Source organism: Heterocephalus glaber, unplaced genomic scaffold (assembly GCF_053883595.1).
Source record: "Heterocephalus glaber isolate CG9 unplaced genomic scaffold, H.glaber_assembly_v1.0 deba00001479, whole genome shotgun sequence".
In the NCBI taxonomy this organism is placed as follows: Eukaryota; Metazoa; Chordata; class Mammalia; order Rodentia; family Bathyergidae; genus Heterocephalus; species Heterocephalus glaber.
Window position 1 is genome coordinate 4,854,894 of NW_028258316.1, and position 26,317 is coordinate 4,881,210.

The following is a 26,317-nucleotide window of genomic DNA, read 5'->3' on the forward strand; positions in this document are numbered from 1 at the left end:
GTGAGCAGCGGGGCGGGGCTTCCCTGGACGTTACAGCGAGGCTGTGGACGGTGGCTGGGCCCCGGGAGGGTGACCCCGCTCTGGCGGTGACAAGGGCCCCCGCCTCCAAGTCCACCGCATTCGCTGTCCGCGCCAGGTGCTCAGAGGGGCTGGGAGAGGGACTGAGATGGGGCGACAGACTGGCAGCCGGTCGGGGAGACGCGGAGCCCAGACCGGGAACAGCGCGGCGGCCAAGGCGCCCCGCGAGCAGGAAAGCAGCGTGGGGAGGCGCGGGCGTCGCGCGGAGCCACCCGGCCAAGCCACAATAGCAGCTCGTTAAGGCGCAGATTAAGGACTTTGTCAATTACCTCGAAGGCTGCGCAGCGGATTAAACGCTTTCAGAAGCGCTGCGGCGGAAGGGGGCGGAGAAGCCCGGCTCAGGCCCCCCGGCCGCGGGGGAGGCGGGCGCGCGGGCGGGGACCCCGGGGGGAGTCGGGGTGCGGAGGGGGCGGGGCCTGAGGCTGGCCCGGGCCGTCGGGGACCCGCGGGGCCGCACTCGCGCCGCCCCCACCCTGCCTCTTGCGCCCCAGCTTTGAGGAGCGCGGCGCCCCCACCCCCCGCGGGGACTTCGGCGACTTCCGCCGGGAGGAAGTTTGAGGGGTTCCGGGCCCTCGGGAGCGCGCGAGCACCCCCGCCCCGGGACCCGGCCCCAAGGCCCCCGCGTCCGTCTCTGGCCTTCCGCGGGTGAAACGTCCAAGTGCGCGCGCGAGGCGGGGGCGAGGGGCGCAGTAAAAGGCGGGGAGCCCGGGACAGAAACGCGGGAGCCGGGAGCGGAGCGAGGGGAGGCGCGGGCGCGGGCGCGGGCGGGGACGGCGGGGACGGCGGGTTCTCGCGCTCCCGCTCGCTCGCTCGGCTGCCGCGCACGCCCGGCGCTCGCACGCGCGCACCTGTACACGGCTGCCCGCGGCCAGGCCACACCGGCGCCGCCAGCGTGCGAGGCCGGAGCCGGTGCAGCCCGAGGCCGGAGCCGGTGCAGCCGGAGCCCGCGCCCGCGCCCGCCTCGCCGCTCCCCGCCTCGCCGCCCGGAGATGCTCTGACCCCGAGGACCATGGGCGGCGCTTCCCAACTTGAGGACCGGCCGCGCGACAAGCCGCAGGTACCGGGCGCCGGGACACCGGGGCGCGGGGACGGTGGGCTCAGACGGGGCCGCGCCCTGCGGGAGCCCCCAGACCCTGCGGAGACCCCTGTGTGTGCCGGGAGGGGTGGGGACCCAGCGTGCGCCCCGGTCCGCCCTCAGTTCGCTGCGTGGCCGCCGACGGGGACTTCCCTTCCCAGCCCCCGCGTCCTGCCTGCACGGGCGCCTCTCTCCGGAACCCCATTCTCTGCTCTCTGCCTGGCACTGGCACAACAACCTGGACTTCAGGACCGTGCCCGGCCCCTGGCCCACAGGGTCTCCTCCGAATCTTCCCACTCTGGCCAGGACCCTGCGTACAGTAGACCAGAACACACTCGGCTCTCAGACTTTAAGACAAGGGATGCCCGGCTCCGAGAAGGCCGACTCCAGCCTCAGGCCACACAGCGCGGTGGGACCTGAACCCCGGGCTGGGTGCTCTGGGGCCGGTGGCTCCTTCCTCCGGTCCCGCTGCCTGGGTGCACGGGGCGGTAGTCCGCGGGGTGCCCGTGGCTGTGCCCAGCAGAGGGGTCGGGGCAGAGCCCTGGGCAGTGCCGGGCGGGAGTCCGGCAAGAGCGGAGCAGAGGATCAGCTCCGGGGCCGCCCCAGGCCGCACCACAAAGGGACCGGGACAGGCGGTGGCGGAAGAGGCTGCTCGCCAAGGAGAGGAGATAATGGGGCTGTTCGTTTTAAATTTTAAATTTCTCCCAGACAGATGTCATTGGGGAAGGAACAGTTGAGTTTGCAGCTCCGGCGGGGGGCGGCAGGGGCGGGCCTTGGCGGCGGCAGGCTCCCTCGGATGGGATCGCAGCCTGCTCTTTCTGGAGGGAGCGCACTCAGCGGCTGGCGGGAGGGGGGGGGGGCGCCCTACAGTTTGCAGCCCTTTCAGTTCGGCGCGTCCCTTCCCTTCCCGGGTCGGAGAGGGGGCGGAGCGCGCCAAGTCACACGGCGTGGGAGTGGGGCTTCAGCCGTGGCCCCCAGCCTCTCGCCGCCTCTCAGGGGCGTCTGTGCCCCTTTTGAGACCGGAGATACGGCCTTCCCCCAGCAGGTACCCGGCCCTTCCCGCTGGGACCTGACCTCCTCCTCGTCCTCCTCGAACTTCAGGACTTGTCCCCAGGGCCATCCCTGGCCTGGCCCGTGCTCCACACCCAGCTTGTCCTTTATCAACTCTGCCCCTCCTCACATCCAGATGGGTGCTATTTCAAGTTCCCCCAAACCCACGCACAGATGCATGTACCGCTCTCCCTTTGGGGCTACCTGGTGTGTTCTTCAAAACCCAGCTCAAGGGCCGGGGATTTAGCTCAGTGGTTCTGCAGCCTGCCTCGCAAGTGCAAAGTCCTGAGTTCTATCCCTGGTACCAAGAAAAAAAAAACCCAAAAATACCCCCAGCTCAAGCCAGGTGTAGCAGTACACACCTGTAATCGCAGCATTCAGGAGGCTGAGGCAGGAAGATTGCCAGGCTTGAGGCCAGCCCAGGGCTACATAAAGAGTTCGAGGCCAGCATGAACTACACAGCAAGACCCTGTCTCAAAATAAATACATAAAATTAAAATTAAAAGGGACTAGGAGTGTAGATCAGTGATAGAGGGCTCTCCTAGCATGCATGAGGACCTAGGTTCAATTCTCAGTACCACAAAAAAAGAAAACATCAACTCAAGTGAGGCCACCTCCTCCGGGAAGCCCCCCTGATGCCAGCAGCTGTCTCTCCAAGTCCTGGCCCCTCTATGCCTTTATCTCACCGCCTTGGCCTGCAGCCCCAAGTGCCTGCTCCAGCGGGAGCCCCCTTGGGCATACACTCCTTCCAGGCCCCTGAAGGCAGCTCCAGTTGGCTAGATTGCCCCTGCTTCAAGCTTCCTCATGAGGGGCCTCAGAGAGGAGGGGCGGAGCCGAGCCAGAAAGGGGCAGCAACTTCTAAGGTGGCCTCAAGGTGTCCTGGGCCAAACAGCAGCCGCCCTGCTCAGCTCTGCTGCTCCCCGCTGCTGTATCGGACACCACCTCCTCCCCATGGTGACCCAGCGTAGACCGGGCTGTCCCCTGCCAGCTCCGTGCCTGTCTGAGGCTGGAGGCAGAGACCAGGCCTTGGCTGGTCCCCTGGGGCTGCTCTCCCTCCTGCTGCCCTTCTCACCTCCCTTGCTGTGTGTCCCTGTGAAAGTTCCTCCCCGTCTCTGGGCCTGGGCTTTCCCATCAGGAACATGCGAGCCGCCATCCCTGCCTCCTCCTCTTCGAAGGGCTGCCATGAGCTTAGGGAAATGCGCAAGCATCTTTTGCAAGCACACCCACTGGGAGGGAGGCCGGTTCTCAGCACAGCCTGTCCCCTCTCACGGGCCGGCTGGGCCTCTGAGGTGGTGGTGACTGCCCTGGAGGTGGGCCGTGAGGGTGACTGTCACCCTGGACAGACAGGGCCCGAAGTGGGGCGTGGGGCAGGACCGGAACCCATGTCTCAGGGGAAGGTGAGGGGCAGCAAGGGTGCCGTCCTGTCTTGACGTCTTGGTTCCGATGCCTGGCGGGAATCGATGTCGCTCGAGGTTGGCATTGCCCCGATCCTGGGACGGCCTGGGTCCCAGCCCTGTGTGCCGTCAGCTCCGCCCTGCTGGGTGACCTTGGACAGTTCTGACTTGGACTTTGCTTCTGCATCCTGTGTCCCCCCGGAAGGACAGGAAAGGACTGTTGTTCCCTTGGTACAGGGTGAAGCGGTGGACAGGTGTTTGCCGGAAGTCGGAGATGATAGGGTGAAAGGAGCTAGAAATGGGCCCCGGTCTCCGCGTCCTGGAACATGGGCAGGCAGTCACCCCGAAGCTGGCTCCTCCAGAGGGGCAGGGCTTACACCCCGCGGCAAGGTTACTCATCCAAGTCAAGCTCTCTAAACCACTCCCGAAAGAGACTCACGTGGGGAAGTCCTCCCTGATGTCCAAGCTTAATCCTCACCACACATGCCTTTCACTCCGTGGCTCTTTACTGAGACCCTGCTCACTCGCCGCTGAGAGGTACAGCCGGTGCCTGGGGTCTCTGCAGACAGACCCACAGTCCGGGGTCACAAGCTGCAGTGGATGCCATGCAGCAAGGGCTTTGGGCTTTGTTCTCCCTGATCCTGGGGTTTAGAGCGGGTGGCTGCATTGGGGGAAGTAGGGTAAAATCGGGGACTTGGGGCACCAGGGACCCCTCCTCCTGCTGGTTCTGAGCCCCTGCTTCACTGAGGGTCCCTGGGGAGGGACCCGAGTGTGCCAGCTGTGTATTTGGCCTGCAGAGCTGAGCTTCTGGTGAGAGCTGGGAGCCTGGGGAGGGCAGTGCCACCCCACCCATCCTTGTACCAGGCCCTGCCGGGACCCCGGAGGCTCCTGATGTCCCTCGGTCTGAGCTCTGTTGGTTACACAGGACAGTGACTCCGATCTCACAGGAGCCTGCACCCCCTTCAGAGTTGTGGGGACCCTGGAATTCGAAGGAACCACAGCGGTCACCGACAGGCCGGGGCTCAGAGTTCAGCCCCTGTGGGAGCCTCTCCTCAGGCCAGCAGCAGTGTGGGCTTGTGGGGGACATGACAGGGACCCCAGAGGCTGGGGCTGGGTGGGCGCTGCGCCCACCCTCCACACATACCGCCATCTCCCTGGGACCAGGCTGGGAACCAGGCCACGTCTGCCTCAGGCTGGGAGCTCGTCCGTGGCAGAGGTGGCTTCGAACCTGGGTCTTGGGAGTCGGGCTCCTGGCTCCCCTCTTCCCATCCCTGGGATGCCGAGGCAGGTGGGGGGCGTGCATCCCGCTCTGCCACGGCCAGAGGCTGGCAATAAGCCCCGGTCCCGAGAGTGGCCGTCCGCAGCCGCAGCCCCCTATTATCTTGCCGATTTCTTTGCGAGGCACGTAAGCCACAGCCTATAAAAGCACGCAGCTCTTCATCTCTGAGGCGATCTCTGAAGACTAATTCTCCTCTGCAAGTGCCCTGCTTCCCCTCCAGGCTCCGATGTCCCCTGCCTCTGGGGAACCCCAGCCCCTCCTGCTCTGTGTCCTCTGGGGGAGGAGGCTGCCCTGAGGGGCTGGGGCCCTGGACACCCAGGAGACAGCTGGAACCTCAGTGCCACAGTCCGAGGACGCAGCTCTGAGCTGCTCGGGGCAAGGTATCCGTGGGCTCTGCTGGGCGTGCGACATGGACTTACTTGCTGACACAGCTTTGTCTGAGGGTTGGAGCATTGTGGGGTGGCTCCCCCAGCAGGCCTGATGTCCCTGGGATTCCAGAGCCACCTCCCCTGGCTTCTCATGCTGCCTCTGCTGCCTGTCCCCAGTGTGACTTTGGGCTCTGAGCCTCAGTTTTCCCATATGCAAAATGAGCTCAATTGCAGCACCAAACGATTTCAGAAGTTAGAAGATGGCAAGCGCCCAAGGGACAGTAATGTGGATCAGCAGTGGCTGGGAGCTTTTGGTGGCCGGGAGGTATTGTCGCTCTGTGCCATGCAATCAGGGGTGGCACAGGGTCACAGGTGGCCCCACCTCAGGCTTAGCAGGGAGGTCCCTCCTGTCCCCTCCTGGCCAGCACCATCCCGGGATGGGCCTCACCCACGGCTCCTCCTCCCTCTGTCCGTCTGTCTGTCTGTCCACATGCTTGGGCCTCAGCCGGCCCTCAGGCTGCATGATGCCCAGCCCCCGCATGTCCCTTGGCCTGTGCTCTTCCTGGTCCCTGAAGTTATCAGGTCCCTGAGGGATCTGGGTCCCCAAAGAGGTCAAGACTCAAGTCCACGGCCCCGGGCTCCCTGAGTCCTGAGCCCCGCTGGGGTGGCCCAAGCTGAGCTGCCCCCCGGGAGGACACTGGAGCGCAACTGAAGCAGGGGTGAATGAACGGAGGCAAAGGCGCCGGCTGTCTGGGCAAGAGCCACGGTGGCGAAGCAGAAGGCTCTGTGTGCCGGGGCTGCAGGGCCGCGGGAGCTGGGTGGAGGGAGACCTTGGGCCTGTGGGGTGCGGGTGTGCCAGGGCCCGCGTTCCCGGTGAGAGAGGGAGGAGCCAAGGAAGGCTTCATGGAGGAGTTGCGGCCCGCGGGGCCCTGCAGGGGAACAGGGCAGCGACGGAGGGGAGCAGACATTGGGGTCCGGCTGGGGCAGCAGTCCAGACATGCAGGGTGCAGGTCCCGGCGAGAATGGGTCCCTGGGGCCTGGGCCGTGTGGGGCAGGGGCAAGTGGCGGAGCTGCCGTCCTCATCCCTTCCGCAGGGTCTGCTTGTGGCCTGCACCCCCTCCCCCAACGGAGAGCCATGCCTGAGCTTTGGCACTTGTAGAGGAGGAAGCTGTTTGCTCTGGGGGTTTTCTCCTTCTCCTCCTCCTCCTCCTCCTCCTCCTCCTCCTCCTCCTCCTCCTCCTCCTCTTCGATACTGGGGATCAAATTTGGGTCCTTGCACTTGCGGAGCAGGCGGCGGCACTACTGAGCTAAATCCCCGGCCCTCTTCTTCTTTTTTTAAAATTAATTTTATGGGTACGTTTCAGGTATACAGTATAATGACATTCACCACTGGAAATCTGTACCTTTACATGATGTATCCTTGTTCTTATTTTTTCCCCCTTCCCCTGCCCTCCCTTCTGCCCCCTCCACCCCTCCCTATTTACAAAAACTCTGTTTCCATTTTTTCATTTTCTCTCTGGGGGTTTTCTTAGAGTTAACACAGTGGATGTTTGTGTATCACCCAGTGAGAAAGCCAGCTGTCGGTCACTGTTGCCAGAGGAGGCCCTGCAGGGGCAGCAATGTTACAAGATAAGAGATGGAACTCTGGGAGGCTGAGGCAGGAGGATTGCAAAGTAAAACCCAGCCTGGGCAATTGACGACTTAGCGAAGAGAAGTTGTTTAAAGAAGATCTGGGGACATAGCTCAGCATGAAGGCTCTGGGTTTGACCCCAGTACTGGGAGAAAAAGAGAAAAACAGACGGTGCAGTGTATGGCAGTGTGGGGCACAGAGAAATGACGCTCTGGGTGGAAGATAAAGCCACCTCCCGCCGCAGCACACGGGTGCATCATGGAACAATAAAAGCTGCTAACATTTATTGGAGAAGCCCAAGGTGGCAGGCATGGCTCCGAGCGCGTTAATGTACTAGTCATCTCCGGAGACACCTTGGACTCGGAAGGTCGGAAATGTGGAGGGCCCGTGTGATGCTGAGGCGCCGGGTAGCAGGAGATGCCTTCCCGGGGGAAGCAGGAGCCCCAGGGTCCAGGGTGAGCTCCGTTTCTAATTGCTGTGTGGCTCTGGGCAAGCCCCTTGCCCTCTCTGGGCCCTCGTGTGAAACAGCAGCAGCAGGGAGTGATGTGGCCCAGTGCGCCTGGGCCCCGAGGGCATCTGCTGCTCTGGAGTCGGGGCGCCGCATTTGGGTTTTAATTACAAGGCAGCTTCTGTCGCGGGACACCCGGTCCCAGGCCAGTTCTTACCTCACCCCCTCCCGCCCCGGGGTCCCGCCTGGGACCTGCTCTGTCGGGGGAGGAGAGGAAGGGACAGCGAGGGGCTGGAGGGGGCAGGACGGACGGCGGCCACGGGCGCAGGGGGCCGGGTGCTGCGGGCTGGAAGGGCCCCTCGTGACTGACGGTCCTGGCACCGTGCACGTCACCTTCTTAGCACGTCTGCGGCGAGTGTGCTCACCGCGGGGAGCTGGTACCGTACGGGCGCATCTTCCCCTTCCCTGCCCTTGGTCTCCGCCCAGGTAGCCATGAACAGAGACATGGGGGTCGTTGTTGCCCCCAGTTACGGTGGGACATGGAGGTGCAGCGAGACGAGGCGGGAGGTCACCCGAGCCCAGACCTGGGGGCTGCAGGGAGGGACGGTTTTTTTTTCTGATGCTGGGGATAGAACCCCGGGCCTTGTGTTTGCTGGCCAAGGGCTCCCCCCTGAGTTCCACCCCAAGCCCTTTTAATTTTGAGACAGGTCTCACTGAGTTGCCCGGGCTGGCCTCAAACTTGCCGTCCTCCTGCCTCAGCCTCCCAAGTTGCTGGGATCTCAGGTGCGCACCATTGTGCCTGGCTCAGCGGAGGAATCTGTCAGCCCCACCTGGATGGGGGGCGGTCCTGGAGCTGCACCATGTAGGGCCAGAGGCGCGCTGCTCTCCTTTGGCGCCCCGTGCCTCAGTTTCTCTTTTGTACGCTTTGCGTCTCTGCCCCATCTGCCCCTGGGCCTCTTCTGGGTCTCCCCACTCCCGGGCTGTGCATCTCCTGCCCTCCCTCGCTCTGGCACTGACACTTGCCCTTCTCTCTCCCGTCTGTCTGTCCGTCCGTCTGTCTGTCCGTCCGTCTGTCTGTCCATCCTGTCCCCGCATCCTGGGCTCCCTGCAGCGGCCGAGCTGCGGCTACATCCTGTGCACGGTGCTGCTGTCCCTGGCTGTCCTGCTGGCCGTGGCCATCACCAGTGCCATGCTCTTCCTGAACCACGTCCACATGGCGGGCACGGCGCCCCCACCCATTGTGAGCACGGGGCCGGCGGGGCCCAACAGCGCGCTGGTCACCGTGGAGAGGGCCGACAGCTCACACCTCAGCATCGTCATCGACCCGCGCTGCCCCGACCTTGCCGACGGCTTCTCCCGCCTGGAGGGAGCCCAGGCCTCCGTGCTGCGGGCGCTGGCTGAGCACCGTGGCCAGCCGGTGCCGGATGGAGCCCCAGAGAGGGAGCTGCTGGACACCATGGCCGACCAGCTGGCCCGGCTGCTGGCCCGGGCCTCGGAGCTACAGGCCGAGTGCACCGGGCTGCGCAAGGGCCACGGCGTGCTGGGGCAGGGGCTCAGCGCGCTGCAGAGTGACCAGGGCCGCCTCATCCAGGTGAGGGAGCCGCACCTGGGCCCGGGCAGGTGCGGACTGCTGTCGCCCCCACCCAGGGCCTGCCCAGTGTCTGCCTCCCCGTGGCCACCCAGCCCTGGAGCCAGGTTCAAGCCTGGTTCCTCTCGCTCAGTCTCCTGGTGTCACACAGGGCCTGTGCCGCTCTCCTGACTCCTGGGTACCCTGCCCAGCCTCCAGCCCTGTGCCGCGTCGCCCTGTGACTCAGCTCCTCAGGGTGGGAGCCAGGCCCCTGTCCTGACTCCAGCCCCGGCCTCTCCCGCTCCCAAGGCTGCAGCTGGAGAAGTTTCCTTCTCTGTCACCCTGTCAGCGTGACTGATGGGGAGCAGGTGGGGACGCGGGTGGCCTCCTGCTGCCCCCGCCCCCCGCAGCTCCCCAGGCCTCCACAGCCAGGGACTCGGGTGGCCACAGGTGTCCCATGGCAGGAGGGGCCCGGCACCCCACCCACCATTGCACATGTGAGGGGCCAATTTCCCTTGGGCTCCGGCAGCTGCAGGGGCCCCCCCATGTCTTCCTGACCACCAGCAGCCAGTGGGTTCCCCGCCCTCCACAGCCCCCAGGCCTCAGCTGCAGGTACAGAGCTGGGGCCTCAGAGCTGTGCCCAGATGCCTGACCTCACCCCTCACCCCAGGACCCCGTGGTGGGCATCTTGGGAGGTTCTTTACGGCAGGATTGCATGAGCCCTCTGGCCCAAGGGTTGGAGTTGCAGAGCTGCGTCCAGCCCAGCCCTGTCCTCACCACCTGGCATCCTCGGGCAGGTGACCTTCCCGGTCTGGGCTGAGCCGCTAGCTTTAAAGTGAGGGTTACCCACGACATGCCTGGGGGGAGCTCTCTCAGGCACATAAGGAGGACCCACTAGTTGCACCCCTACTCTAATTTTTGAGTCAGGGTCTCGCTATGTAACCCAGACTCGAAGTCTCCCTGCCTCAGCCTCCAGGGTGCTGGGATTACAGGCATGCACCACCACGCCTGGCTCTCCCCTGCCCCATTTGAACCGAAATTTAAACCTACAGGGAACTGCTATTGACAGTCCTTGGCATAGGAGCCAGAGGCCCACCTTGAGCTCAGGGCTCTGTTTCAAGCACTCTTCAGGAGCTGGGTACACTGGTTACTCCACACTGTGCAGGGGTAGACCGAGGCTCAGGTGGCGAGGGCCTTGGGAAGGCTCGGGCACACCACTGAGACACAGCAGAAGCACCAGTTCTGACTCCACAGCCCCTAAAGGCTGCGGCTCATCCCTGAGGAGTTCCCCATGAATTCGGGGCGCGTGGGTCTGGACATCTTCAGCTCTGATTGCCCACAGCTCCACGCCCAGGTCTTCCACCCACGCCCAGGTCTTCCACCCACCAGCAAGCAGAAGGGCCTGGGCCAGGTTCCTCACGGTGCCATTTACTGCCCGGAACTGCGTGGGTCCCCAGCAGGCCCTGACTGTTGCTGCCCGAATCTCCTGCTCAGTGGAGGGGAAACTGACAGGCGACTAAAAGCCTCACAGGTCAGCCCCGCGCCAGCCGCGGGTCAGACTGCAAACTGTCTGAACAGTGTATTTTTCTTTCTCCTCCTCTGATGGGCTCTTAGCAGACAAGTGACAGATTTGGCGTGGAAGACCGCCTTGCGCCCTGCTGATGCATGCCTCCCCTCCACGTGGACCCACAGCCTCCTGGAGCTTGGGTGGGGGCCAGGCAGCCCAGATCCAGCCCCTTCAGGACAGCCTTGCTGAGCCCCTAGCCTAACTGATGGGGTGCTGGGGAAAGCACAGGGGAGGGGCCCCCACTCCCAGAAAGACTTTGTCCTCATCCTGCAGACTTTGGGAGGCTGAAGCAGGAGGATCCCTAGTTCAAGCCCAGCCTGGGCAACTTAGCAATTTAGTGAGACCCCGTCTCAAAATAAAGGGGCTGGGGATGTGGCTCAGTGTGAAGGGCCTAGGTTCAACCCCCAGCACTGTGACAAACCAACAAAGCACCCAGATAGCACAGGGCTGCCCGCCCCACCATCATTCCTGCCCGCCAGGCCTTAGGAAGTGCCCCGAGCCCTGGCCAGGCATGGCCTGTTCACTGCCAGGGACCACTCTTTCCAGGCCTCAGTTTCTCCATTGCTGCCCCTCATGTGGGGCCCAGAGGAGACAGCGGCGGGAATGTCCTGTAGCCTGAAAGTGAAGCTGGGGAGCTGGGTGCTCCTGGGACGCTGTCCTGGTGCTCTGCCCCATGGTCACAGGTGTCCCCTCCCGCCTGCTGGCCTCAGTGCCCGGAGCTCCCAGACCCATGGGATCCGTGGGGGCTCGGCTGCCCCTTGGGGCGCAGGGGTGTCTGGGCCCCGAGGTGAAGAGTGGTGCCCTGTGGCCCACCGGGACCCCTGTGCCTTGCAGCTTCTCTCCGAGAGCCAGGGCCACTTGGTGCACCTGGTGAACGCGGTTGGTGACATCCTGGACGCCCTGCAGAGGGACCGGGGACTGGGCCGGCCACGCCTCAAGGCCGACCTCCAGCGGGTGCCATCCAGGGGTGCCCGGCCGCGGGGCTGTGCCAATGGTGAGTGCCTGGGGCCAAGCTCCCAGTGACACCAGGGAGGGGCAGAGCCACGTCCCACCCCGAGGACTCTGCCTGGTGTGGCCGGGTGGGCAGAGGAGCGGCAGAGTGGGGGACAGCTGGGCGGGGCGCGGGCCTGGGTGATGGCTGTCCTGAGCCACCCTCGTACCGCTGCCAGGCTCCCCGCCCCGAGACTGCCTGGACGTGCTCCTGAGCGGACAGCAGGACGATGGCGTTTACTCCGTCTTCCCCACCCACTACCCCGCCGGCTTCCAGGTCTACTGTGACATGCGCACTGACGGCGGCGGCTGGACGGTGAGTCTCAGTGCCTCGCTCTGTCCACACCGCAGAGACGGGGACTGGAGTAGACCACAGACGGATGCATGTCCCGTAGTTTTCCTCAAATATTACTCAGGGACATTTAAAATTCTTCTTTTAAGCCAGGCCTGGGGTGTTGTGGCGCACACCTGTAATCCCAGCTGCTCGGGAGGCTGAGGCAGGAGGATTGTATTTGAAGCCATTGAGCGATTTAATAAGACCTTGTTTCAAAATAAAAAGATAAAAAGAGCTCAGTAGCAAAGTCCCTGCCTAGGATACTTCAGGCCCCAGTACTGAAAAAAAATCTTTCTTTTTTTGGTAGGGGAAAGTTTGTTTGTTTTGGTTTTTCTTTTTTTTGGTACCAGGGATTGAACTTGGGACCTTGCGCTTTTGAGGCAGGTGGTGGAACCACTGAGCTACATCCCTGGCCTTGTTTTGGTTTTACGAGACAAGGTCTCGCTGTGTAGTCCAGGCTGACTTCGAACTCAGAAATCCTCCTGCCTCAGCCTCAGCCCTGTAACATCAACTGGAGTTACGGGTGTGTATCACCACGCCCAACTCTTGATTCTTTTTTTCAAATGCCCACAAAAGCAGCTGGCAGGCAGGGACCATCCTCCAGCCGGGGCTGGCTGACCCCGTTCCAGAGCTGGCAGTGGCTGAGAGGGGCTTGAGCTCACTGCGACCCTACCCTAAATTTCTGGGTTTCAATCCTTTGGGAAGCCCGGGCTGCAGGTTTTGCTGTAGCTGGGCACCACCAGCCATTGAGAGATCGTTGTATAATATTAAAAATGCATGTCCCTTCCTTTATGTGAACTGGGGTGCTGGGCATGGTGAGTTGTGAGTGAACAGTGAACAACCTGTAGCACCATCCCTGTGTACCACCCTGAAAACTGCTTGTCCATCCACACCAGTGTGTGGCTGGGACTCCATCCAGTGGACAACAGAAAGCAAGAATTCTCAGCTTCACATTTAGCTGAGCACCTACTGTATCGGGCACTGGGGGTACAGCTGGCGAAGCCCCTCCCCATTTCTCTCACGTGTGGGAGACTGGGCAGGCTCTGGGCCAACCTCCAGGGAAAGGGATCTTTCTTCCCCATACTGGGGCGTGTACTGTCGGGGACAGGACCCAGGGCCACTCCCCCAGGGACTGGCGAGCACACGGAGACCTGGGCACAGCACCGCTCCTGGGATGGCTCCTGGCAGCCTCACAGTACCTTTGGAAGCCCTCCCTCTCTTCTGTCCCCTTCTGCTGCCCAGCAGGTGGTTCAGGGTCATCACCGCCCTGCAGGCAGCCAGAGTTTGTAACGCTCGGGTGGGGGCTGCCTGTGCCTCCCACCAACCCTGGAAAGGCAGGAGGAAGAAGGGTCGCCATAGACAGTTGTCCACCTTGGCGCCCCGGCCTCCTCTGCCTGATGCTAACAGAGCATTTCCCATGCGATCTCGAAGCCGATCAATTATCATATGACCAGGAGCCACGCCAGGGGAAAGGGAACCCCTGAGACCCCGTCCCTGCCAGCTCCCCACCGGGACAGGGGCCCTGCGGGGTCCAAGGCACAGAAGCAGGGTCCCGAAGCGTCCGGGTGCCCATGGCAGCTTCCAGGCCTCTGACCTTGGACTCGGGTGTGTCCTCGCCTCTCCCAGAAGCTCCTCCTTGACTTTTTCGGTGCGTGCTGCCCGCCGTTCAGGGACCAGTTTAACACCCCATGAAGCCAGTGACCTGGAAGTGCAGTGGGGGCCTGCAGGTCAGCACCCCCAGGAGCCAGGAGGCCAGAGCTGCCAGTCGGAGGCCGAATAGCCGGCGGGCTCCCCCAGTGACCAAGCCACCCGTCAGCCCTGCCTTCCAGCTTTGACGCTGCCTGGGTCTGTGTCTGGGGTTAAAAGCTTTCGCTTTCGAACCGTGAGGAGTCAGAGTGATGGGCTTTGCTCCGAATCCCTGGGGACTGGCCGGGCTGGAAATCAGGGGCCAGGACGGGCTTCATGAACTCCCGGTGGCAGCTGCGGCCTTGAAGCCGCTCTCCAGTCGGGACCAGGTGGCCACTGCCTTGGCCTAGCTGGGGCCTCAGTGGCGCTGTCAGTGGGGAAGGTGAGGGGCGGTTGCCCGTACCCCAGGGGGCTCTGGAAGGAGGCTGGGCTGTCCAGGAAGTGCTGGCTCAGCCCAGGGACGTGAATATCCATTTGGGGTGTCAGAAGCGCTCCTCCCGGCGCCTCCGGGCATCCGTCAGGATCACCTCCTGCCCCCCCAAATCTCTCGGAAACTCAGTTGCTGTCTGGGAGGCGCTGGCTGCTGCCTCTCTGTGCTCACAGCATCCATCCTCATTAGGCCCGGTGTCCAAGCCTGGCACGAAGGTCCCCCCCCCCCAGGACAGGGCTGTGCCCAGGGACCCTGCCCACTCTCCAGGCAGAGCCTGGGCAGCTCCACATCGCCCCAAGGCCCATTCCATCCTCAGAGGCCCCTCGGGGCTCCTCGGGGGACTCAGCTGTCCCACAGGGACCTCACTGACTCAGACACCAGGCGCCAAGCATGCGGACACCCAGGGCCCGAGGCATCAAGGCGGACAACCCAGCTCCGGCCTGGGAGAGGCCCCTGACAGCGTAGAGACCCTGGGCCAGGGTTCCAGGCAGGGAAAGGGGGGCTTGCTGGGGCCAGGAGGAGGCACTGAGTTGCTGACCTGGGTGGTGTGCGGGGCTGGGCCAGGGCCAGGCTGGGGAGGCAGGCAGGGTGGGGACTCGAGCCTGGGGTCTCCAGGCACGGATGCCGGATGCGTCAGAGGCAGGGAGGGGGAGGAGGGGAGAAGGGGCCCCTCCTGTCCCGCAGGCCCAATTGCATCGGGTCCGTTCATCGCGGACAGCAGGGACCTGGCCTGGGATTGATTTGGCTTCACGCCACCCGCTCCCCCCGCAGCCGGAGACGCCAGGCTCGCATCCCCGTTCCGCCAGGCGTTCGCCAGAGTGGGGTCACCCGGTTCAGATGTGCCTCTAATTGGTTCCGCTGCAGAGGAACCGTCCTACTTCATCTCCAGTCCCCCTGCAGAGCTCCCCAGGCGGTCGGAAATCCAGTCCTGGCTCAGGGAACTTCAGAGGAGGGAGGCGGCTCAGGGAGAGTCGAAAGCTCCCAGGGGCTCCCTGGCCCTGGGGACCCGGGTCCGAGAGACAGAACTGTGATGTCATAGCCGAAGTGGGGCACGGAGCAGTGCCCGAGGCCACTGAGTTAGTAACCTGGGGTGTCTGGGTGCAGAAAGCTCGCCTCCCCTGGAGCGCCTGGGGCCCCTCAAGTTTTAACGTGAATGGGATTGTTCACGTGGAGCACCCGCACCCACGGCAGCTCAGCATTTGGTAAATGGCATTTTTGAGCAGTGCTGTGCCAGGAGCCGGCAGGCAGTGGCTCCAAGCCCGGGAGATATGGCAGGGCGCCAGCGCCGGGGGTACCACTTCCAGTCGAAAACAAGGAGTGGCCCCCTTCCTTCTGGGCCGGCAGCTGGCTCTGAAGGGGAGGATGGGTGCCGTTAGACCTGTGTGCCGCCCAGCAGGACGCGTGTCCATCACCCCATCTCTGCCACAGCCCTACAGGGACTTGCAGGAGGGACACTGAGGCTCAGGAAGTTTCCATGCGTGTCCAGAGTTACAGCCTCCGGAGGCGGGGCCGAGCCTGCTGGGCAGTGACTCGTCCCCGGGCCTCTGGCCCTGCTTCCACTGCCGCTCAGAGAACATCCTGTCTCCTCCAGGGGCCCCAGACCCCAGCGAGGAACCCTAGATCTCCGCCAGCCACGAGCCCGGGTCAGTGATTGTTGCCGTTATTGAGCGCTAGGTGCTGGTGCTTCTGTTCCTTGTGCAGGCCTTGGGGTTTGGGTGGTCAAAATCCCCATTTTATCAGTGGGGAAACTGAGGCACGGTGCCTGGAGGACCGAGCAGCCTGGGAGCAGTGGGGTCGGAGCCTGCCCACGTGGGCCTGCATCCCTCCTGGCGCTGTGAGCTGCGTGGCAGTCAGCGCCGCCCCCGTGAACCCGGATGTTGGTGGAGCCCCCGTGGCCCCAGCTCTGCAGGTGAGAAGCCGAGACAGGACCGTCACAGAACCTGCACTGCAGTCTGGCTGGAACCTGGGCCCGGTGACCTCGGAGCTGGTACTCCTGGGCGGGTGGGACAGGGCTGCGGAGGTGGCCTGGCTGGGCCTGGGCGGGCTCGTGGAGAGCACAGGGTTGTCTCCGGCTTGGCCCTCGGCCCCAGTGGACAGAGCCGGACAGACAGACGCCCTGGGTGCAGATGTCCTTCCTGCGGAGCCCGCACCGTCTGCAGGACTCCGAGGGCCCTGGCTCCCTTGGCAGAGCCCCTTGGCAGCACTTCCGAGGCACGCTGGGAGCCGAGCGCCTAGCTTCTGGGACTCAGCACCGGGAAACACGCTCTGTCTGCCTGCCCACTCGTGGCTGTGGCCCAGGAGGCCTATATCCACCGCTTCCCAGCCAGAAGCCAAGCGGAGGCCGGGCGGTGGGCCCTGGGAATGGTAGCTAGGGTGGGCCCGTCACTGTGCCCGCCTTTGCTTCCCCAGCCCTTTTTGCCTAAGCAGGTCCCCGAGGGGCAGGAGGGCGGTGCAGTAGCACCCACCTTCTCCTCGCTCCCTCTTGGTGTCTTCCTGTCCAGCTGACCTTGATTAGAGGCTTCTCGCTGGGTGACATCCAAATAGCCAGTGTCACCCAAGTCAGCCAGCTTCCAGGCATCTGAAGCCACAGCTGTGGTTTGCGCCTGGCCTCACAGCCACACAAAGCACCCCACACCCGGGAGCCTGGGGCCCTGCTGTGGACCTGGGCCACTGTGGCACTCGGAGCTTGGCAGGCTGTGGGTGAACCAGGGTGCTGGGAACCTCTGTCACTGGGCGTCTGAGCCCGTGATGTGGACATCCCTGGCTGGGACCTGGAGAGCAGCGCTTCTCAGGCTGCGGGTGACCCTTGACAGGTGTCAGAACCGTGGCTTTCCATGGGTTTCCATCAAGATTGTTCTTGATAAGATAGGGTGAATCGCAGAGAGCACAGGAGGAAATAGGAGGCTGCATCCTCCGTAGAACAGGGAACTATTTCCAGGAGATTTCAGTTCAGTTCACATGTGTGTGCGTGTGTGGATGTGGACACTTGTATTTCTCTGGGTCGGGGTCAGAAGTCTGAAACTCACTTCTGCCTGGGCCGTGTCATGGGTGTGACCTGCCCTGGGGGGTCCTGGTCCAGTACTTCTCAGGTTTCAGGGCCTGAGTGTGGTAGACCCTGGGGTGGTTTCTAAAATCAAGATCTCAGCAAGAATATCTCCGTGTCCTTTCCCAGGTGCTAGTGAAAAGCAGGAGGCCCAGGAGGCCCCAGGACGTGGTCACCACCATTAATTGGCACGTGGGTGGAGCTCAGGGGACAGTGGGGGACAATGGGGTGATGTGACCAGCACCTACCCGGGAAGGCAGTGGGCGAGAGTTCGGATTTGGCCTCTGGGCTGGAAGCAGATGCTCTGGAGGTTTGAGCCCTGCATGCCCCCCAGAAAGCTGCACACCCCCTCAGCCTTCCCATAGGGGCCCCCGGGCACCCCGCTGAGGGCAGGGCTTGACCTCGGGCCTCTTGGCTCAGGTTCGCCAGCCAGCACCTCATACTGAGAAGCTCCGTGGAACATTTAAAGGAACGAGAGGCTCCTAGCAGGCTGGGTGTGGCTCATGACTGTAATCCCAGTATTGTGGGCGGCTGAGGCAGGAGGATCACAAATTGGATCCCAGCCTGGGCAACAGAGCTGGCATTTCCTGACCTCCTACTGTGCAGCCAGCTCTGAGCTCACCGGGTTGTCAGAGCCCAGGGGAAGATCCTGCTCCGATTCCATTCCGCAGACGAGGACACTGAGCCTCTGAGAGGCACAGCATCTCTCCGGTAGGACACCGGAACCCCAGTCCACCTCAGCCGAGGCCCCAGGGCCAGGCCAGTGGCCTCCAACACCAGCTGTGCCCAAAGCTCCAGCCCTGGCAGCCCCAGCCCCTCCGTGCACCCCGACACCTCTAGGGAGCCACGCCGTTGCTAGGGTTAAGCCTTTCTGAGGTGCAGTGCGTGCTTGGGGTTCCAATCTCAGCTGTCAGCAAGGCTCCCTGCGCTCGCTTAGATCTCATCAGGCTGATCGAATTTCCTCCACCTGCCCCTGCCCCGGGCTGGGCCTCGCTCCTGAGAACTTTGAAATCACAGCAAGGAAGACGAGGTGTCATCTCCCCTCCCAGAGGCCCCTGACCGCTGTGTCCCTGAGGACGCCCAGCATCTGGCTGGTGCTCACCCTGGGCAGGGCGGTTCTGAGCCACTGAGGTCGGGCTGCTTAGTAATGAAAGCGGCAGCTCAGAGCCGAAGCCAGAGCTCTGCACAGATGGAGGCACCGGCGGGCGGAGGGGCGGGGCCTCGAGGTCCTGCAGACTCCTGCGCTCTGGCTCTGCCGGGCCAGCCAGCATGGGCCACATTTCAGAGCAATGTAACCGAGGGGATTCCAGGCTCCCAAGCCAGGAATGTTACTAACAGGAAGCACAGAGGCAGCTTCCCCGCACGTTGGTACCTAAGTCACACCCCAGTCCCCAGAGGACTCCCCGTCCTCCCCCGAGAAGCAGCTTGGACTGGGAGCTCCCAGGTGTCCCCCTCTCTGGACTATCTGCGATGGGGCTTTGGAGGCCAAGCCTAAGCTGGGGTAGTTGTTTAAAAACTTGAAAACTGGGCCTGGTGGTGCACACCTATAACCCCAGCACTCTGGGAGGCTGAGGCAGGAAGATCCCATATTGGAACCTAGCCCGAGCAGTTTAGCAATTTAGCAAGACCCTATCTCGAAATAAAAAATAAAAAAGGGCTGGAGATGCAGCTCAGGGAAAGGCCCAGTACCACCACCACCACAAAAAGCCAAACACCACCCTCCATGATGGTTTTTGTTCTATTTTATTTTGACCTGGAAAATTATATCAGGACTCTTGGCCCTTTTTTCATCACTGGAGAAACTGAGGCCCAGTGCCAGAAAGGGCCCAGCCCCTGCAGCGAAGCAGCAGAGGTCGCAGAGGCTGGGTGTCCTCCAGTCCACGGAGAGCCTGTCTTGCTGGACGTGGAAGGAGCCGTGGCCAGTCACCCAGTCCCACCCTGGCCACCATGCCGCTCTGGAGCTGGGGCTGGGAGCCATGGGGGCCATCGGGGAGCCTGGTCAGGAGTGGGGTGTGGGAGTCCTGGGGTGAGGCGGGCCCGCTGGGACCTGGGATCCTGGGACGCATTGGGGACGCAGCTCTCCCCCTCCTGTCCTGCAGGTGTTCCAGCGCCGTGAGGACGGCTCCGTGAACTTCTTCCGGGGCTGGGACGCGTACCGGGAGGGCTTCGGAAAGCTCACGGGGGAGCACTGGCTAGGTAAGAGTCCTGGCCCCCATGAGCAGACAGCATCCGGGTTCCCTGGCCTCACATGCCTGAGGCCACGTGGGAAGATGACCAGTCATCTGAGGACGAGGACAGCACTGTGGCCAGTGCATCCCTGTGCCTGGTCACTCACTGCCCTGGATCTCAGACCACTGCGGTGCAGGCAGCACCTCAGGCCCTGAGGACCAAGGAGCGCCCTGCACTGTCTGCTCTTGGGCTCCGCACGGAGCCCGGAGAGCGGCAGGTGGCTCTGGCCCGTGTTGCGCCCGCAGGTCCTCCTGTGGCAGGGACACTGCCCGGGTGACGCTGAGGCCGTTAGTACTCAGTGTTCACCTCTAAATTGGCTCAGTGTTTTGAGCATTCTGAATATCTTGTCTAATTCCATTCTAATCAGTTACAGCCGCCAACTCCCAAGCTCAGGGTCCAGCGTGGATGTGTCCGGGTGGTGGCTGTGGGCCGAGGCTTGATTTTGCTGTCGTGTGGAGATACAGTTCTTTCACAGCACAGTGACCGTCTGCGGTGGACACTTCCGAGGTTTTTAGCTCATGCTCATAGCTCCGCAGCCACCCCCACGAATCCCAGGACAGTTTTCACCCTGGCCAGAGGCCATGTCCCGGACGCTTATCTCCGCCACCTGGGCTCATCTTCAGGCCGCCCCCTCAGGAAGGTGCCTGGACTCTGGGCAGGGTCGCCGCCGCCTCTCCCAACCCAGGTGCCCCTGTTAGTGCTGGACAGTGGGGCCCACGGGCTCCCCACAGGCCCAGGAGCCCCAGGGGCGCGTGCTGGTCGTTCCTGGCCACACCATCTGCACACCTGCAGTCACCCCACCACACATGCACTCTGCGGTGAATGTGTCGCCCCGTGTGGCCGTCCATCCCGGGTACCTGGGAAGCCAAGTGCATGGCGGGAGGCAGGGTGGGGACTGGGGAGCCCTGTGGCAGGGAGTCACCTCCCAAAGGGCTGAGATCCAGGTCTGGTACCAGGCAGGAACCGGAGGTCTCAAGTTGTGTCCGTAAGGGCTTCAGAGAGGCCCTGGGCGCCAAAGGCAGGGCAGGGTTCGAGGTGCCCACTCCCCGGCGGGCATGGGGGCCCGTGGGGTGTCTTGCTGCCATTAACACCCAGCTGTCCCTAGCCTGGGGTCCGGGAGGGCAGGGCCTTCCCCTCCTTGGCCCGGTGCCCCATGGGGCTGCCCGCAGGAGGGGAGTACCAGCCACCCTGGGCACCTGCTGACGTCTGTCTGTCCTGGAAACTTCTCATCACCTCAGAGAGTGGTGCTGCTGCTGCCCTCCCCTTTAACAGAGAAGGAAACTGAGGCTCAGGACGTGAGGTCACTTGTTACAAGTGCGTGGTGGGCTGAGCGTGGCTCCTGCAGGGTCGTGCGTTGGGGACAGCAGCTTTGAACCACACCCTGGAGGGGCAGCATGGGGAGACCCCAGCTGGGGAGCCCCCGCCCCAGCGTCTCCAAGGGCGCAGAAGGCGGCTGGGTGGGGGCCGGGTCCCTGCATGGCCACCCACCTGCTCCGAGCAGCCCCAGCGTCTTCCTGCTCGGCGGGCGCCACATCTTAATTGAAATCTATCTGCAGCGGCTGAAGGTTCAAGGAAGCACTTAGGCGAGGGGCTGATTAGCTCTGCAGATGCCTGACGGGAATGTCAACTCCAGGGTGGCGCCTCCCGAGGCCCATGCCCCACCGCCTTCCCACACAGGCTTTTGTCTTTTACTATTGAGTTATGGGAGCTCTTTATATATTAAGGTTATTGATCCTTTGCCCAACGCCCAGGATACATACTTACTCCCAGTCATGTGTCTTCCAGCATCATTATTTCCTACAAGTTTTAAATTTTTTTTGGTACCGGGGCTTGAACTCAGGTCCTTGCGCTTGCGCAGCAGGCGAAGAAACCACTGAGCTAAATCCCTGGCCCTTGAAGTTTTAAATTTTTATGTGGTAATTTCTACCAGTCTTTCTCTTTCTTCTGGGTTTTAGACCCTGACTTCACCCCCAGGTTTATCAATGTCACCCCACCTGTTTTTCTTTGCTTTTTTCCTGTTAGTGTTTTAGGTTGGGCTCTTGAATCCACCTGCAAATTCACCGATGGGCTGTGTGAGGCTGGGGCGCTATGGGGCTTCCCCTCTGCACCCCCTTGCCGCTCGCCCCTGTGACTTGCTCTTTGAGGGGCAGTGAGCTGCATCGCGCAGTCCCCAGGGCTGGCAGCAGAAGTCCTGGACAACCAGCAGGGCTGGGGAGGCCCAGGGAGCCGGAGGGAAGGGTAGGATGGGCGTGGGGAGGCGCACCCTAGCCTGCCTGGGTGACGGGACACCCCCTGCTGGTGGGTCTTCAGGGAGCAGCCACCCTGCAGCGGCACAGAGGGGATCCACTCCCTCTCAGCCCCTCACGTTCTGTCTGTCCGAGCATGCGATTTGGACCAGGCAGGTATGACTAAGAGCCTGGGGTCACATCCACCGGATAGCCATGCGACCTGCGCCAGCTCCTTAACCTCTTGTCCTTGGGGCGACAGGGATGGTGTTAGCATTTGCTGCGCTCAGCGGCAGCAGCACAGCAACTGTGAACACCTGGATGGGAGCGGCTGCAGGTGCTGTGGGAAGGGCCACGGTGTGCTGGGGTCCATCAGCCCCGACCATCTCCCTGGGAGCCTCCTGGCCCCACATCTGCTCTGGGGGTTGCTCTGCAGGTGTGCAGGGCCCAGAGGTGGGGAGCAACTTCCCCGAGGGCCAGGGGCTGAGGTCCTGGTGGCCGTTGTCCTTGGTCTGCCCATGGCTGCCCCTGGGCTGGCGGACAGGAAGAAGCCGCTTCCCTGCAGCTGGGTGGGGTCTGTCCTGCCCTCCTGCCCTGGTGCCACACACTGGGCCCGGGGGGCTGGCACAAGGCAGGCAGCGTGGAGAGGCTGATGAAATGTCACTGCTGCTGCTAACCTGGGTGATTAATTAAACGCCCTCTTAATCAGTAGCTAATCACAGAGGCAGGGGGCCAGCCCGAGTGTGTGTGACCCAGGAGGCAGGGGAAGCAGGTGGGTGGGCCGGAGTGCAGGGCCAGGCCTGGGCACAGCAGGAGCCGCAGGCACTGCCTCTGTGCAGGATCAGCTGCTTCTGGGTCAGGAAACACGGGGACAGGTGGCTGGCACCCAGGGTGATGAGCCCTGGCAGGGGGCTTGGGTGGCAAAGGAGGCAGCGACCCTGAAGGTGCCCAGGGGAGGGGCAGGGACAGGTGCCCAGCAGCGCAGAGGCGCTGTCTTCAGCTTCCTGCCAAACACAGGCCTGCAGGGAGGAAGAAGGAGGCAGCCTGGAGCAGGCAGCGCACACTTGGTGGTGGTTGCCCTTCGGTCGCCAAACACGCTCTCAGCTTTCACTTCCCCTCCGTTCTTTCTGGGGGTCGCCTCCTCAGCCCCTCCACTTCTCTCGGCATCCTCTCCCCGCTCCAGGGCTCAAGAGGATCCATGCGCTGACCACGCAGGCCGCCTACGAGCTGCACGTGGACCTGGAGGACTTCGACAACGGCACGGCGTTCGCCCGCTACAGGAGCTTCGGCGTGGGCTTGTTCTCCGTGGACCCCGAGGAGGACGGGTACCCGCTCACCGTGGCTGAGTACTCGGGCACCGCAGGTAGGGAGGACAGGGCGGGGGTCTCGCCAGGCCGAGCCCTGTGCCCCGGGTCAGGATGGTCCCCGCCTCAAATCCCCACCCTGCCACCCAAAGCCAGCACCAGCAGGCCCCGCGCGTGGAGGGAGAGCGCGTCCCGCGGCTCAGCACGGCCCGGCCGTGCAGGCCCACACCTCGACCTCCCGCGCACCCGCAGGCGACTCCCTCCTGAAGCACAGCGGCATGAGGTTCACCACCAAGGACCGCGACAGCGACCACTCGGACAACAACTGCGCCGCCTTCTACCGCGGCGCCTGGTGGTACCGCAACTGCCACACGTCCAACCTCAACGGGCAGTACCTGCGCGGGGCGCACGCGTCCTACGCCGACGGCGTGGAGTGGTCCTCCTGGACCGGCTGGCAGTACTCGCTCAAGTTTGCCGAGATGAAGATCCGGCCGGTCCGAGAGGGCCTCTAGGCCGCCGCCCGCCCTGTCCCCACGCGTTGCCAGTCCCCGCCCGTGCGCGTGCGCGGCTGAGGCTCCCACTGCACGGCGAGCCCTCCCCGCCCACCCCACCCTCAGCCCGCGTGCCCGACACGGTGCCTCGTCTTGGCCAGCGCCGCCTGGCCCCGCTGCTCTGCCTCCCAATCACCCGGCCTCAGCCCTGCTTCTCCCGCCTCTGGGGCCGGCGCAGAGGCCCCACTGTGAGAGCCTTTCGCTTTCCTGGGCTGAGGCGGAGCCACTTCCCCCTCCCCCTCCCCCTCCCCCTCCCCCATGAACTTCCAGGACCTCAGGCTCCCGGGGCCTCCTGGGAGCGCAGCCTGGGCCAGGGTCTGCTCATCCGCAGGGTGCTGCCCCCTGCAGGCGACTATGGGCACTGCCCCTTAAGCCCCGCCTTGCTGACCTTGGGAGAGGGGAGACAGACAGCGGGCCATACACGGACTGGACATTTTTCCATGGGCTTTTCCCAGCGCCCCGGACACTCATGACGCCCGCCCCCTGCAGGCGACTTGGCTGGGCATGTTTGTGTTTGCCGCAGGATCAAGCCCAGGGCTACTTTCGCAAGTTCTCACCTATGGGGACCCAAGGGGGACCTTTGAGAAGGCCTGGCCGCCAGCCTGGGGCCAGGCCAGGCGGTTGCAGCGCCAGGGACCCTCCCTGGGTAGGAGGACAGACCGGAGGCAGGGAAGTGGGGAGTGGGCTCCCCTTCCCTGAAGGGCCGGGTGCCTTGCCTGGCCCCGAGACCTGGCCATCCTCCAAGCTCCACCTGCCCATTGACCTTGGGGAGTGTCGATGCATGGCCATCTGCAGGCTCCAGTCTTGCTACCTGTGCACCACCCAGGCTGGGGCAGAGGGGCCCAGAAGCAGGTGCTTCCAGCCCAGCGTGACCAGGGTTCTGGTGAGGGGCTGCCCAGGGACAGGAGGAGGTGAGACAGATACCAGCGACAACTGAAGCCCCCTCGGCTTCCTCTGTCTTGTACAAACCCAGCCAGCCAGCTCGCCATGGCGCCGGTCACACTGCAGGGGCCTAGTGTACCCTGACTCCCCTGGGGGCAGCACCCCTGGGTTGGAGCCAGCATCTGTGCCAGCCCTGCATGCCAGCCACTGTTCAGAAGTGCCGAGCGCCTTCTGATGTGCCATCAAATGAACTCCTGCCTGTGTGATGCTGACGGAGTCACAGTTGCGCGTGTCTGGGGGGGAGGCCAGTGCCAGGCAGATGTGCTAGAGCTCAGCCCAGTGAGGGGACAGGGAAGGGGACAGAGGGACAGGTGAGGGTGGCCATAGCAGCCTGAGGTCCAGGTTAGCAGCATGCATCACCCCGGTCCCTGCCCAGGAGCCCAAGGGCAGGGCTGGCACCACTAGGGGATTGGCCTTGCTAGACACTGGCTGAATGAGCACAAAGCCAGTGGTGACCACAGAGCCCAGGACAATCCGCCCCAGTGTCTTCCTGGCCCCCCTTCAAATCCCTGCACACTGCCCTGGGCCTCGGGGAGACCCCGGCCTGAAGGCAGTGCAGCTGGCTGTCACCTGAGACGGCAGTGAACCCAGGAAGCGGGGGATGCTGAACCACCAGGACCTGCAAGATACGGGACCAGCGGGGAGGTGTCCGCAAAGGTCACTAGGACCCCAGTCCCAATTCCCTGCTGGGTGGTGGCATCCCCATGTCCCACTATGTCACCCCCCAAGCCTCCTTTCTTTTCCCTTCGTGGGGAAAGCGAGCCGAGCAGAGGAAGGCTCTCCTTTCTCCTCTACCCTTGCTCGGGCCTGCTCCGTGACAGGCAGGGGCCTCATTTCCGGGCCCTAAATACTGGTTCCACCCCTGAGACCAGCCAAAGGCTACCTGGCTGGTTTCCTGAGCCCTCGGCATCCTGAGGATTAAAGGAACCTTGGTTTCCCCTGGTGGCCTTTCTGCACCGGCCGAGAACAAAGGACAGAGCTGTGAGCTGGTCTCCAACTGCATCGCCTCAACCCCCAACTGCATGTCAACGGGTTTTCTGACGCCTGCCTTGGGGCGGCAGTGACATCCTGGTGCCCCCACCTCCCGGCACCTGCCCTTATCCACACATGGTTGGGCTGGGGCTGGAACCTGAAGACACAGTTGCTTGAGCCCCATTCCCTCGTGTTGGGCAGAGATTTGGAGGATTAGCGAGTCGGCCAAGCCACACCACATGAACTGCCAACCGCATCCTCGAAGCCAAGGGGACTCAGGTTCCCAGGCAGAGGAAGAAGGGGGCCGTGGGGACATGCGCAGGGCCGGCCACCAGCCACGGAGCCCTGTGCTGTGGCTGGAGGAGCCATGAGCTGTCGGGGGCTCCCTACAGGGGATAGGGCAGTGGACTTCGAGCCAAGTGGCAGGGGCACCCCAGGACCAGTTTCTCCATCTTTCTGCAGAGAAGGATGGAGGTCCATCTGGCCTCTGGGACTGAGGCATGAGGCCTCGGTGTGCCTGGTGACAGCAGTGGCGTGGGGTCCTGGGGCTGAGGGGGCTGAGGCCCAAGGGGGAGCATGGGGTGGGACGGTCACTGCCGGGGTGTGTGCACTTGACGTCCTGTGCGTTCCTGTTTCCAATAAAGTCTCTTGGTGATCCAGCCGTGCCATCTGTCCTAGCCCAGCTCAGGGCCCCTTGCCTCGGCACGGGGTCTGACACCCAGCGACAGCGTTTCCCAGGCCTGGGGCTTTCTTCTCAAGACTTCTTGGAGATGAGATGACCCTGGACCCCCCAAATGGTGGATGGCGGGGGTCCTGGCTCCTGTCTAGGGCTGACTCCCCTGGGGAGGTTTGGGGGGAGCCGGGCCTTCCCACTCGAGCATCTGCTCAGTGTCCCCAGTCGATGAACTGTCCCTGCAGCTCTCTCCTGGGAGCTCTGGGGTATCGGAGACTAATGGCTATTTAGTCACGGAACTGGTTTGAGGTTTGTGGTGGAGTCATGCCCCTGGGTTCGTGTACCAGAATTCGTGTTTACCAGCACTGGTGCTGGAGGGGCCTTGGGGCCTGGGGGAAGAGCAGAGGCAGAGGCAGCTGGGGAGGGGTCCTCGCACCCCATGTCCAGGTTCACGGAGCATGGACCCAGCTCTCTCCACTGTG

The 26,317-nt window shown here is 63.3% G+C and overlaps 1 protein-coding gene across 1 annotated transcript; it reads left to right on the forward strand.

Annotated features, from left to right (window-relative positions):
- The first annotated feature begins 166 nt into the window (after positions 1-166).
- Positions 167-25,814, forward strand: Fibcd1 (fibrinogen C domain containing 1). Its single transcript, XM_004849101.3, has 9 exons — positions 167-267; positions 355-723; positions 793-1,135; positions 8,434-8,913; positions 11,291-11,450; positions 11,626-11,762; positions 19,039-19,135; positions 22,577-22,756; positions 22,950-25,814. Exons 1-9 carry the CDS (start codon positions 167-169, stop codon positions 23,207-23,209), a joined length of 2,127 nt encoding a protein of 708 aa, XP_004849158.2. The 3' UTR covers positions 23,210-25,814.
- The last annotated feature ends 503 nt before the right edge of the window (positions 25,815-26,317 follow it).